The sequence below is a fragment of the Wasmannia auropunctata genome, unplaced genomic scaffold (assembly GCF_000956235.1).
Source record: "Wasmannia auropunctata unplaced genomic scaffold, wasmannia.A_1.0 LD335989.1, whole genome shotgun sequence".
NCBI lineage: Eukaryota > Metazoa > Arthropoda > Insecta > Hymenoptera > Formicidae > Wasmannia > Wasmannia auropunctata.
In genome coordinates, this window is record NW_012026901.1 from 307,834 (window position 1) to 321,618 (window position 13,785).

At 31.7% G+C, this 13,785-nt stretch overlaps 1 protein-coding gene across 7 annotated transcripts; it reads right to left on the reverse strand.

Annotated features, from left to right (window-relative positions):
* Positions 1 to 5,090, reverse strand: LOC105454023 (soluble scavenger receptor cysteine-rich domain-containing protein SSC5D-like). 7 transcript variants are annotated; one of them, XM_011696343.1, is made up of 8 exons: positions 5,025 to 5,090; positions 3,849 to 3,971; positions 3,624 to 3,770; positions 3,356 to 3,415; positions 2,815 to 2,886; positions 2,573 to 2,626; positions 2,141 to 2,318; positions 1 to 1,325 (listed from the first exon to the last, which is right to left on the reverse strand). In XM_011696343.1, exons 1-8 carry the CDS (start codon positions 5,049 to 5,051, stop codon positions 487 to 489), a joined length of 1,500 nt encoding a protein of 499 aa, XP_011694645.1. In that variant the 5' UTR covers positions 5,052 to 5,090; the 3' UTR covers positions 1 to 486. The 7 variants fall into 7 exon arrangements, with proteins under 7 accessions (XP_011694645.1, XP_011694647.1, XP_011694642.1 ...); XM_011696345.1 differs by lacking the exon at positions 3,624 to 3,770 and having other exon boundaries at positions 3,771 to 3,971; XM_011696340.1 differs by having other exon boundaries at positions 3,624 to 3,971.
* Positions 5,091 to 13,785: the final 8,695 nt, after the last annotated feature.

The following is a 13,785-nucleotide window of genomic DNA, read 5'->3' on the forward strand; positions in this document are numbered from 1 at the left end:
TAATCTTACAAATTTAACATTTTATTATAGACTAATTAGTCAGATATTTATGTCGGCAATCAATAATATCTACATTCTTCAATTATTTTCAGATGTATCGAAACCACTTGATAAACTTATCCGAGATAAATCGACTTATCAGAGATAAATCATCTTTAATAGGTCGTCTTTGATAGTACCTCGTTGATGCCTAGAAGAAGGAAGATCTTTCCAATAGCTTTGATTTAATCAGTATGATTTGAGTATCATATGAGTATCATCAGAAAAGTAACTAGTGCAAGTTTTCAAACATTCTTCTCTTGTATATTGAAGAGTTAAATATCAAAATAACCTGTTATTAAGGAAAAGGCACGAGCGAACTTTCCGATCAATTCGACACTTCAGGGATAAGTCATCAAGTTGAATAATTCTTCGGCGTAATATGTATTTCTACTAAGAAATTCCAGTAGCCTATATTCAAAACGTTCATATTACAAGATAAACATCCTAGTATACGTAACCACCGTTGGCATCGGTGGGTTGCACGTATTCCTGCTTGCTGCTGGCGCTGGAGGAGCCGGCTGCGGTGACGGTACATCCGGCGCACGCGGTGGAGGGCTTGTACGCTTGCTGCGTCTGCTTGATGTGATGCGTGATCGGCTGCAAGGCGGGCTTGATGATTTCGGTCTTCAGCGCTGGATTGTCAACCGTAACCGTGTCGCTGCTCGAAGAGGACAGATGCACTGCAGGTGCCGCGGGAGATTCACCAGATCCTCCCGGTAATCCCGGTATGAAGGACGGGAAAGACGGGAAGGACGGGAAGGACGGCAGAGAGGGGATGGATGGGAAGTTCTCGAAAAAGTTCTGGAAGCCTTCCAGAGGACCAGAGGCGAAGGTACCGATTTCCGGTATGAATGCACGGTCCGACGATATCACGTGCGGGAACGTCGTCTGGGCGTTGTGGTAGAAGGTCTGGACCGGAGTAGCCTTGGTGTCCACCGTCAAGTGGTGCTGATGAGCAACGGGAACGCCGGTTTTTACGTAATGGGGGACGGGGTACGGCACCGGACGGGGCACTTCCACGGGGTACGGACGATTCACGGTGACCTGAACAGGCTGGGGCACGCGGACGTAGTAGGGCTTGGGAATTTCGACGGTGTGTGGGACGGGAACGGGGACGGGGACGTGCTTGGTCACCGGTACTTGGTACGGGTGCGGTACTTTCACTTGCACTTGGTGATCCACAGTTTTCACGGGTATCTGATGGTTATATGAGGAGTACGAGGAGATGTAGCTGGGGAAGGTGTTGAAAGCCGAAGTGAAGGGCACGCTATGATGAATGATACCTGGAACAGAAAAGATATCGTTTGGTAATATTTTCAGAGCATTTAGGTTTAATCTATTTTTATATGTAGAATTTTATAGTTATAAAATTTTAGAGTTACAATTAATTTCCTTTTCTAAGAGCATTTAATATTAAAAGAAGTTAAACTGCCATTAATTTTTTTCCTAACATTAAAAAATCAAATTTACATTTAAATTACAATTAAATAGTAATAAACAAAATAATTAGAAATAAACCGAATAATGAAATTACCACATAAATTATTAATTAAATACATTTGCGTATATTTATCTATTTTTTTTTAAATAATTTACTTTTATTTTTTAAATTGTGCACCGACATTTCACGCTGTATGAGGCGGAGTTTAGAGAATCGAATTTAAAGAAATACACATCTAGATTTCTTTTTAATCAAGCGTAAAGTGAACAAATGTCTTGAGATGAAGAAACTGTCTCCAATTACATAACATAATAAATATTCATATGCGCCGAGCATACATTTGCATTCTTTGATGAAAGGCGAGCAAATCACTTAAGATCAGTGACAAGTGACAAGTGTTTTCATATGTCATCCCGGCCCATTAGTCAAGGATTAGAATATTTCTACGTGACTCCTGTGCGACCCGGCCTCGAACGGTAAGAGTTTCAACCGCCACGAAAAACTCCCGAATATATCTTACGTAACTCGACGTAAACGGTATTCACGCCTGTTTTTACAAGTCTAATAATGTAGATTTAGGAGAGAAGCCGTAAATTTTTTCGACGGGCGCGCCACGACCGAAGGTGGTCGTAAATTCTCGGTAGATCGACTGCTCACCTTGGGTCTCGGTGGGCAGATGAGCCGCCGTCACCTTCAGCTGCGGAAGAGAGACGCTCTGCGGAATGGCAGTTTCCACGTGCTTGTGAACGACCGCTGGCTGCACGTGGACGTCATGGATCTCGGGAATGGTCTTCACTTGCACGGTGTCTAATTTCGGCTGTTCCTGAATGGTCGTCTGTGGAGATTTCGATATTTGCGCGCGCGTTAAAAAAATGACATGACAAAAGTATAGAATACTAACGATAAATATATTAATAATGAGCGCAATGAGAGCATTAGTGCAAATTCTGTTACAATGCCAAAAGGCCAGAGTCTAGTATTGGATTAAATATTCGAGATTAGAACACGAACGAATAAGCAAGATAGAAATAAATAAACGATAGATGCACAGTTAATAGGTCAAATTTTTAATTATATCGGTTATCGCACCTTCACCACGGGAGTTCCATACGAAGTTTGTGGGATATTAACGAGTTCCTCGTGCTGAAAGTAGAAAGTAGCGGTCCATAAAGACAACATTAATAAATATTTTGAATTTAGTAATATTGCGAATAATAATTATAATTATTCCATTTTTATCGATAATACTTTATGCTTTTCTATTTGCTATTATCCTAATCGATCAACTTTAAGCTATTTAAAATAACACTGTCGTTGAAGTAATGGCCTACCTTAACGTCATAAGAAGTAATTGGCGCTTGGACAGACGGTGCTTGAGAGTCAGTGTTCAAGTCGACCGTAGTCTTTAATCAATATAAGATAAGAAAATAATTAAATTTCCAATTAAAATGAATTCTAGCTAAATTATAATATTAATCAATATTACCTATTCCTTGCAAAGCATAACAAAATAAGTGTAAATGACTTTATTATCTCCTTAAATAACGAGAACATTAATATCCTTTATTTTATTTTATATTGTTCCCAATTTTTAAAAACGCGGAAAAAGATTTTATCAAATTTAACAGTCACTCGTTTGTTGGCCCCATCGTTTATAACATCTCTCGACTGTCAAAACACATTATATTCTCTCACGAATAATCGATTACACTTTAACAAGCAGCCCAGTAAACAAGATAAATCACCGAGACATACTGATCATTTTGAAAGGTATTAATTGAAAGAGAAAAAAATGCAGTAGTCTGCAAGTTAATTTATGAATTTGTGAGAAGTTACGTGATTGGAGAAATGAGATGTGATTGATGTACGTACCTTGATAAGGGCGGACTGTTTGTCGTCAATGATGGATCCAATGAAGTTGTTGTTAAGAATCTGCGAGATAGAAAAAAAAATGTTACTTAATGCAATGATTCATTAAATAATAAATTTCACATACATACATACCTTTACTAATAAATATTAAGTAATAGTTTTACTGTGAGAAATAAATAATTTTATAACTTCTGCTCTTCTATTAGAATCGTAAGAATTTAAGATAAATGCAACGCGACTGAACGATCTTGGCAAACTTTTTGGTCACCTGAGTGGTATCGGGTATTCCGTAGGAGGTGGATGGCACGAGGACGGAGGCGGGAGTTTTGTCAATATCACTGGACGCGAAGAGATCAGTTCCCAAAGGTTTGCCGGGTATGTGGCTGGGCAGTCCATAGGATGATTGGGGTTGTACCTGGAATGAGTTGTCCTCTGTGTTGTCTGGAACCAAGTAAGAACCTACGTAGCCGCCGGCGGCTTTCGAGATCTGTACCTCATTCTCGTGCTCGTGATGATTCTGCTCTTGATGGTGCTCCGTTACGTAGCGTGGATCGCCCGGCAGAATGTCCCTCTTCTGCTTATCGGCCGGCGCTGCTAGAGCTGCCGCGAAGCAGATCTGAAAATATAACATTTGGCATGTAGCATTCCTAGAAAAAAGGAATGAGAAAAAATTATAGAATTATTGGAAAATACAGAGAATATTTTATTGCATATATTATCTTGTATTATTTGATTTATATTATTCTCGCTGACAAGCTGAATTGAATTCTCCTCGTTACGCAATTTTAAATCGACCTCGGCGATTAAATTTAAATATTACGAAACTGATACGGGATTCATGCATTTTAATGAACGACTGAATGCAAAAATATCCGAATTTAGATTTCTACGTGTTGTCGACGACATTTATCCCCGCGATTAAATACAACTTTTTCTACGTCTTGAAAGATCACGAAATGCAAACGTGATATTAATAATTGATAACAATAGTTGTTTTTTCGTGGTAAAAACTGATTATAATTTAGTGTACATAATAAATTTCTTTTTTAAACTATTTTTTATTTAAAAAAAATTATGTATTTCCTAAGATATTTATTTCTTAAAATGAATTTAAAATTACTAAGAATATATAAATTTAATATTACTAAAAAGAAATTTTCTACCAAGTAATTATTATTATATTAAATTATGATTTTTAATTAATTAATTAAATTTATTTGATATTAGTCATTATCAAAGTTGAACATTTAAACACTTTCTTATATTTAAAAAGCTTCTATTTTATTCAAAAACATTTATAATTAAATAATAAATGATTTTATCTATATTTCAAATGCTTAGAATTAAAATAATTAATTAGAAATATGTATGCAATACTTCCGTACAAAGCAACTTTATCCTTTATCCTTTAAATTACATTTTTTATAATATCTGCATTAAACTGATTTACTAGGGTTTATATAATCTTAATTTATAAAAATTGAGATTATATAAAACAGATTTCTCTTAAACTTTTTAATGAAATTTTGCAGAGGGAAGAAAGAAACTTGAGTTATAACTTGAAACTAGTTAAGAAGCCGCGAAGTCGTAAAGTCACTTCGTGAAACTAGACATCTGCGATCGTAATTTTGGGGATGAGGAGAGAGACGGAAGTGAGGCGGTTTCTTACCAGAAACTTGAACAGGAGGAGCTTCATGTTAGCCGTGTGATGTCAGGGCGATGAGTTGAGCATCTGCTCGGAGACATTTCGATCTTTTATACTCCGGAGTCTTCCTCCCCCCAAGACGATCTTCCTTCGCGCGTGTCGCAATCCGGTGGCATTGGCAGAACTAGATTTTTTAATTTACTCCACCGACCTCTCTCGCACTCGCTCGCTCATTCTTTCAGTACTGCTCCCCGAAATCTCTGGAATAGGAGACTTAACGTGCGGACGTCGTTCTCGCCGCCGCGCCGTCCATTGTCCAGCCGGACATTCCTTAGAGAAAAACGCTCATCCTTCAACGAGCATTCGAGTTAGAGACAACTTCATAAAAATGATCACGATGATTTATGCAAATGGATTTGTACGTCAGTTCCACACGCCTCGCGGATTTTTACAGGTCCGTTGGCCTTTCGCCTTCTTCCTGTTTTCTTTTCTTCTTTTCCATTTTTTTTTCTCTTTCCCTCGAGATACGGCTCAAATCGCACTCGTACATCTCCAAACACTCGACATTATCATCGGGAGAAACATGAAGGCTTTTAAAGGATAAAGAGCGAATGATCGGCGAATTTTCGTAAGGTTTAATGGACCGCATTGCATCTCGATCAAACTGATTTCTGCCTCGATCCTTTGATTGTCGCACTGATGTGTTTTCCTTGTCGACTGGTTGAATGTTGTACTCTCTTAACAGTATTTTGATATATTGGGTAGCTTATGTGTGACTAAGTGATGATTAGCCTACTTCGTTAGAAAGTATTGACGAATCGACGTAATTAATCATTTGTTAAATAATCAGCTTCCATGTTATTCTTACGCAAGCGTATTGAAAATTTTATTTTATCTGTATTTAAAAAATAATAATAATAATGCTGTAAAAAAGAGAAAAATAAAACGAAATAAAATATTTATAATACAGAATATTCCAATTAAAAAAAATATTTTTATCTAATTTTATAATTACTTTACAAATATCTACTTTTTGATTCGGTTTTATTTTTGTATGTAAAACGTAATAAATTAAGAATGTGAGGAAAAAATAAATTATTTAAATAAACATTAAAAAAATGTATCCGGAATCACATTATGCTTATGTATTAACTATAAAACACAGTTCCTTGATCATTTTACTGTAGATGCCTTGACATTTTCGTTAAGGAATTGCCAATCGATCAAGAATCTATTATGAAAAGCTTTTCTGACTTTGGGACATACCATATGAATTATGGTATCATAAAGTTTGCTATATAATCAACGACTGACCAACTTTACTGATTAAATAATTATAAGAATATACATAACTTTCATGTTTACTAATGTAATGTATTCTAAACCAGACTGATTATAAAACAGAGTCTTTTAAATACGTAATAATAATTATTGATAATTATAAAAAAATTTACCAAGCGCAAAAAAGGATTCAAAAATGCGGAATGTGTAATGAATTCTCTTAACGGCACTCTGTTTTACAAAGAAACCTGAAACTAAACTTGCGTTTATCAAAATGTCGCTGGAACAAGGCCGTTGCTTATAAATTAGCTATCTGATGATGGTGACTTTTAAAATTTCTTTTGCGATATGAACTAAGTTACAAATCTTACATAAATTAGTTATGCAAGTACATAAAAACTGCATCTGATACAATTTTACATCTAAACATTTGTACTTTGAAATTTTATATTTTAATCACATCCTCTATTATAAATGTGCTGCAATTTGCATATTTATTGTTAGTTAATTTGTAAGAATGAATAGAAACACAAATTTGTAATAAGTTCTTTGTCATAATAATCTCTGGTATTTTTTTCAGAGTTACTTTATTTTCTATTTTTTAAAGGAAAAGACTCACTTTTTAAAAAGATTAATGTCGTGCAAAGACATAAAATTATAGAAAATGGTTTTTTAATTAAGAAATTAATAATTAAAAAATTAAAAAAGGAGAAGTTTTAATATTATTTATCACTGTTCAAATGTTTCTTTTCGCTTCTCTTTCATGTAATGCGAATTAATTTACTGCGAATGAAAGCAAACGTGAGAGAGGAACTTGATATAAAGAGGATTAGCTGGAGTATATCCGAGGGATGTGGGTTCAAAGAATGTCAAGCAAAAATCGATGCACTCAGCTTCCGGATGCACTTTGCATAAACTGGCTCGAGAGCTAATTGACACGCTCGGGTGGTCCCTTTCCCGAGTGAAAACGAGATGATAAGATGATAAAGGCATTAAAATTTGCGGCGGTCGGCATGACGCCTTGATCTTCTCCCTCGAAGATGATCGAGGAAGATCATCTTCGATCTCTCTTGACTCGAGAATGAAAGTAAGTGGTACACATGTATAAAGTCCATTTTACACAATCTAAAACTCGAAATTGAAACATTTATTTCTAATATATCTTATTTGGACAATTTTTTAAATGTGAAAATTGTATGCATGAAATACATTATAAATACATTATATATAAACATAATATCTAAAATTTTAAATAATATTTAATATTACTAATTCCCTATTTGACAAAAGTAAGAAATTATAAGAAATAATATACTATAATTATTAAATTCTCTATTAAATTGTAATTAAAAGAATTGTAATAAAGAAATTTAACTGTAATTATTAAATTTTGTAAAAAAAATGGATCGGGTGAATCGTCTTTAATTAAAAACTACAGAAATAAAGAAGAACCTTATCGGAAAGATCGCTGCAGCTGAGATGTACCCCTGAGGCAAAAATTCGACACGCATTAATCAATTGACCATCGCCGCGAGATTGGGCGTTTCTATAACGGATAATTGCATTAATTCAAGGTTTTCTTTTCTCAATTCTTTCTCACGCTAAGGACAGTTCTGACTATAAATCGGATAGCATAATCAATATTGCTCAACTCATCAAGCTTACCTATCAATACAACAAGTTAGCCTTCTTTATATGCACATCCTTCCGCTATTTCGTTATACTACGTATATTTCACTAAAAAGAGAACAAGACCACGTGTAACCGTGCATTTTAAAGTATCATTGACATATAACTTTAACATCTCCAACTGGATCTTCAACTGGTGATAAAAATATTTATAGATAAGAAAATGGCAAAGAGAGTTATTTATAATATAATTTACGGAAAAAAACTAATGTAGAAGTATAAGAAACTGAGGCGGCAATACATAAAAACCGACATATTTTCGTAATACGTGCATACATAAGTTAATTCTATTCGGCCTCTTCGCACATAGGCGAGGACAGGTATTCCTGTAGAATCGATCGGCCGAGTTACATCTTTTACGACTGAAGCGACAAAGTTAACCGTGCAACCTTGGCGGCCAGCTCATCTTGGCCAAAACTTGTGATATTTTGATCGTATCCGGTCAGACTCGTTCACTAAAAAAGGAAAAGAAGATGGAAAAAAATATTATGGTAGTTTCGTATTCCTAACTAATTAATCTCAGCTCTTCGGGAAGAGTTGCACAATTGAAGAATTTAGACTTTTTCGGACCGTCTTGATTTGATATTTTAAAAAAGGTGGCCAATGTCATATCCACAGATTTAAGAAGTGCTTTCGTAAGAACAGTGTAAAGAATATTTATGAAGTAAGTAACTTTAATAAATTAATAATTATTAATTATCTAATATAAGAACATAATAATAAATAAGCTATATACCATATATATATATAAGTATATAATTAATATATAATTAAGTAATATATAAAGTATATAATTAATAATAATAAAGTAAATATATAAAGTATATAATTAATAATAATAAAGTAAATAAAATTACACATAAATAAAATTAGTAACAAACTTTAAAAGTACTTTCAAATAGAATTACTTTTTCTCATGTCACTTATTTTTGCATCAAAATAAAAAATATATGTATAAATAAATTATGCTATTAAATCAGTGTGGTGTATATTTCAATGTAAACTGTTACACAATCTGTTACATCGGGTCGAGATGTCACACAGACGTGTGAAAGTGTTAAGAAGGATATGTAAATCAAGAAATCGCAATCAGACCTGCGCGGTCAAACCGGCATAATGCATAATGAGGGTCAAAAAAAAGAAAACTAGATTGTGTAATGCGGGCACTTAACGGACAACGGGATTTATCGTAAAGACGACGTAAAGGCGATTATTCTTTAAAAGGCGACGTAAAACATGATGTAAAAGCGCGTTACAGAAACTGTCGCTGGCTCTCTATGAATGAAATAAAAGATCCAAACTTTCACTCTATTTATTTTTTGAAGGTGCTTTTGCCATTCACATTGGCGTCTTCTAAGCCTGTTAATTAACACGAATAATATAATGTATATTCGTGAAATATACTGCCGACGAGAATTAATGAAATTCTGAGCATCATGACTTTCGTCATTTATTTGTACTTTTTGTCAAGAGCTTGATTGATTATTGGAAAGGAAGAACAATTAAAAGAATAATTGCTTTTGAATGTATAATTAGTTAATCTCTCTCAGTCCTACTACTCTTGTCAGAGCATGGTCCTCTCCTTGTATTTCTGCGATGTGCGCTATTTTATGCAGATATACGGGACCTTCAGTTTAACGCCGTTCCGAACAGCGGCAATTTTTTAAGAAGAGGTTCTCTTGGCAAAGATACTCTCGATGGTTTGCCGTTGCCTTCATGCTCTATGGAAATAAGCGAGAGAAATTCCAATAAATAATAATTTGTGAAAATGACAGACTAGTAAGAGAGTCAGATTGCGTTTCACTGTGCATAATTTTATTAATAATTTGCTTTGAAAATCGATTAGAGGTTTACTTATTTTCTCTTTTTATTTATCGAATTTATTTATTTGTTAAAATCAAGGAATAGTAATTATAATTCTAAATTTTATTTAACAGTACTCAAGCATAAAACTTCCTTCTTAATAAATTTAATAAACGTTAGACATTAAGTAGAGACATTAAGTAGAAGATACCATATTCTTCATTCATTATTCTTATGTTGCAGGTTTTTACAAATAAAACAATAAAAATTTAACATAAGAGTTTTATTTTAAAAACTGTAAGACAATTTTTATATGGAACAAATATAATTAATATGAAAGAAGAAAGAATAACTACAACGTATATGATTTTGTATAAATTAACTTGCTTTAATTATTCTTACAAAATGCGTCTTAGAATTCACTGTAATAAATTCGTTTGATTAAAATATTTGATTAACATATATATTTATATATTACTAATTAATTAAGATCAATTTAGTAAGATTATGGTGCCATCTATGCAGATAATATCAAATAGTTAATTCCGCCTGTATATACGTTTCTCGTAGTACGCTGATGCGTTAATATTGCGTGTTATCAGGAGAATCTGCTACATGAGAACTAGACTTATATTGCAATTTATTAGTAAATTTGAGATAATTTCTTAATAGAACATTTAGTTCTATACAAATTAATAAGAAAATTGTTTAATAATTTTTTGTTCTATAATTTTTAATTCTAATTTTTTATAAATAACATTTAAATTTAAATTAATTATCTATTAATTTATTTTATAATTGTATATAATAATAGCGATATATAATATCATTTATTTAAAAAAAAAATTGGGGAAAATATATTTATTTCATAATAATTTAGCTTTAAAATTTTCTTAATAAATTCTTTTACTGTTTCACTTTAAGAAAAATTTTTGATTCTGTTATCTTTGTAAAAATTGTCAATTATATTAGATTAACATAATAATTAATTTACTTTAAGACTATGCTGATCTCAACATGTGCGATGTACGATATATGCTATTTACGAACCAGTAAACAGGAAACTATTTCGATAAGCAGACTAGGTACTAGTCTGCTTAACTTTCCGTACAAGTTGCTCCTTTCCGATATAAAAGTAGAGTTTGTGATTATATGGTAAGAATATTAATTAAACGTGAGAATGTGTGTGTGTGTGTGTGTGTTAAAACATATAAATGTATATCATATCAACTCTCGAATTAAAATGCATTTGCACCATTATAAGCGCCTTGAATGACACAAGTATACATTTATATTAACTTAATATAGCGTCAATCGCTACATTAGTTTTCGAAACATAGTTTCAAGGAACTTGTAGCTTTCGCTAAATGTTTGCACAATATTTAAAAATTTCTATTTGTGTGAAAGTTATCATTACTGTTGAGATAAACTGCAATTAGATTCATTCTCTATATATTATCTCTCTGTGCGTAACAATCTAATTATATATATACATAAAAAATAATTGTGTAATTTAAAAAAATTTAATTTATTTATCTATATTTTTAATGTCTTTACTTAAAATTTTAAATGCAAGATATTTAAAAAAATATGAAAGGTTATTTACAAAAATTACAGAGATGATTATTTTTTTCCTTAATAGATGCTGTACATTTCTTCTTTTTTAAAACTCTAATTAACATAATTGCAAAATGAGAAGTATTCATTATTCCTTTATGATAATATAACATCTTATTAATAATTGAAATATTTTATTGATTGCATATAAAAGTATTTCTTTTCTATGCACTTTTGAATGTTCCAGCATAATTTTTTGGGTTATCAATAGTTCTTTATTATTGCTGAACAATGAATCACTTCCTAGAGATCTCAAGTATAAATGTATATCCTGCCTAAGCATAACTCAATAGCAGTAACGGCGTTCATATACATTTTATGCCTTTCTCTGGCTTTGCTGAAAAAGTAACTTACGCAAAAATATTGTTCTTTTATCTAAATCTTTGTTCTGCAGCATGTTCGAATTATAAGTCAAGTGAAGGTAGGAAGTCATACCTTTTCCTTACCTTTCCCGTTCACTTCCGCGTCTCCGTCTGTGAACTTAAATTTCAATCGTATTATATGAATCACGTTCTAATTTAATTCTATAATCTATATGATTGTGATCGATTTTTGCGATTCTATGTAAATAAAATAAAATAAAATAAAGTAATTAAAAGTAAATAAGTACCTTGTAACAATTTTTAATAATTTAATTAATAGAAAATAATTTAAATATTAATTAAATAATTTAATTAATGGGGAAACCATTTTTTATGCTAACTTATATGTTAATATTACACGTGTTTTTATTAATTTTCGAAAAAACGATTTATAACTGGAAAAAGTATAAAAAGCTAATTTTTGAATTTTTTGTTACACACATTGTGTTTGAATAACTATAGAATTGATAATGAAATTTTATTGTAGTGAAATAATACTATATAGATTTGTACGATGGAGCGAAGTTTTAGGATGTGAGAAAGACAATAACCGGTTTGATACAACAGTAAAACTATTTGCACGATCTTCTCTTTCTCCTCTCACTTTCAATGAAAGTCGGCAAATTCATTCACCGCTACTATTTGTAATAACGGCTCACCGATATACATATTGGTAATAAATGTATATTTTTTTAATAATTGCAATTTATTTTGCATAAATAGATATGTGGCTGTGTTTATCAGATTGCTCCCGTAATCTGGAAATAACCAATTATTTGTAGCTAACAAGTTCAGATCTTGAATTGTAGAGATATTATGCTCATTCGTTTTTCACAATAATCATCAGTTAATTTGATTTGATCTAAATTGACTTATCTTTAGCTTATTATCTGACTTGACCGCATTTTGCGATTTTAGCGACTTCATGATTATTTAGATAGTGGTTTCGGTTTCGTGATTCTCTTCTTTCTTTGTTGCTTTTATTCCCTCAATGTAGACATTTGTAATATAATGTTCTGTAGTATAAATAAGTGTTTACACGAGCGCGTAAATGATTTACAATCATTGGAGAAAGCGTGTCCACTTCTCTATACTTAATAAATATAAAATTAGCAAATACAATAAAATGATTTTCAAACTATAATAGATTAAATACTTTAAGTCATTATTAACAAAAATATATTATACTAAATAACGGTTACTGATAAATTATCGATAAGAATAATCATAAATAAACCGAAAGAATAAATCAGAAATAAACTATTAAAATTATTGTACTAATAACTAATAATTTGATACAAATATTAGTTTTCCTATTTTTATCTTTGCGAGATTTTAGATATTACGTTACATGGAATTAAAAAAATAAAATATATTAACATAAACATAATGGAGTAAGAAAAATTGAAAAAAGTATTAAAATACATTAAGGAAATATTCTTTTCATAAATTGTTAGAAAATTATTTTGAAGCAGTTTTTCCTTCCATAGACTGTCAGAAATAAAATAAATATTAGTCGTGACTGATTGATAATGAACTTGAGTGTTTTCTTACGAAACAAATGCACTCTTATGATATTCACTTATGTCCAAGTGGAAACCGATGAACCAGGTCGCAGGCCCTCTTACTTTGTGAGCCCCCGCTGCCTTTCGGTGATAGTCCTTTCACTCTCGTTTGCATTATACTCGCTTCGCTTTTGAGAAGACATTGATCGCACGTTCTCCGCATTAGTGTATAACCGGAAATTGAAACTCGAGTTGTACGTCAAAATTATCATTACTTCCTATGCAAGTGTTTTTTGTCTTTCATATGATTATCTAATAAGAAATTTCAAATCTTTTTTTTTGTTTATAATACATTAACTTTACAAAATAATTTTTTTGTCTATAATACATAAAATAAATATATATATTTTTGTATATTATACATATATATAATAAATTTACAGTAATTAAATTTTTTTAAAAATAAATATAAAAAATATACATTTTATACTAAAAAGATTGATGTTTGATTATTTATGTATCACATAT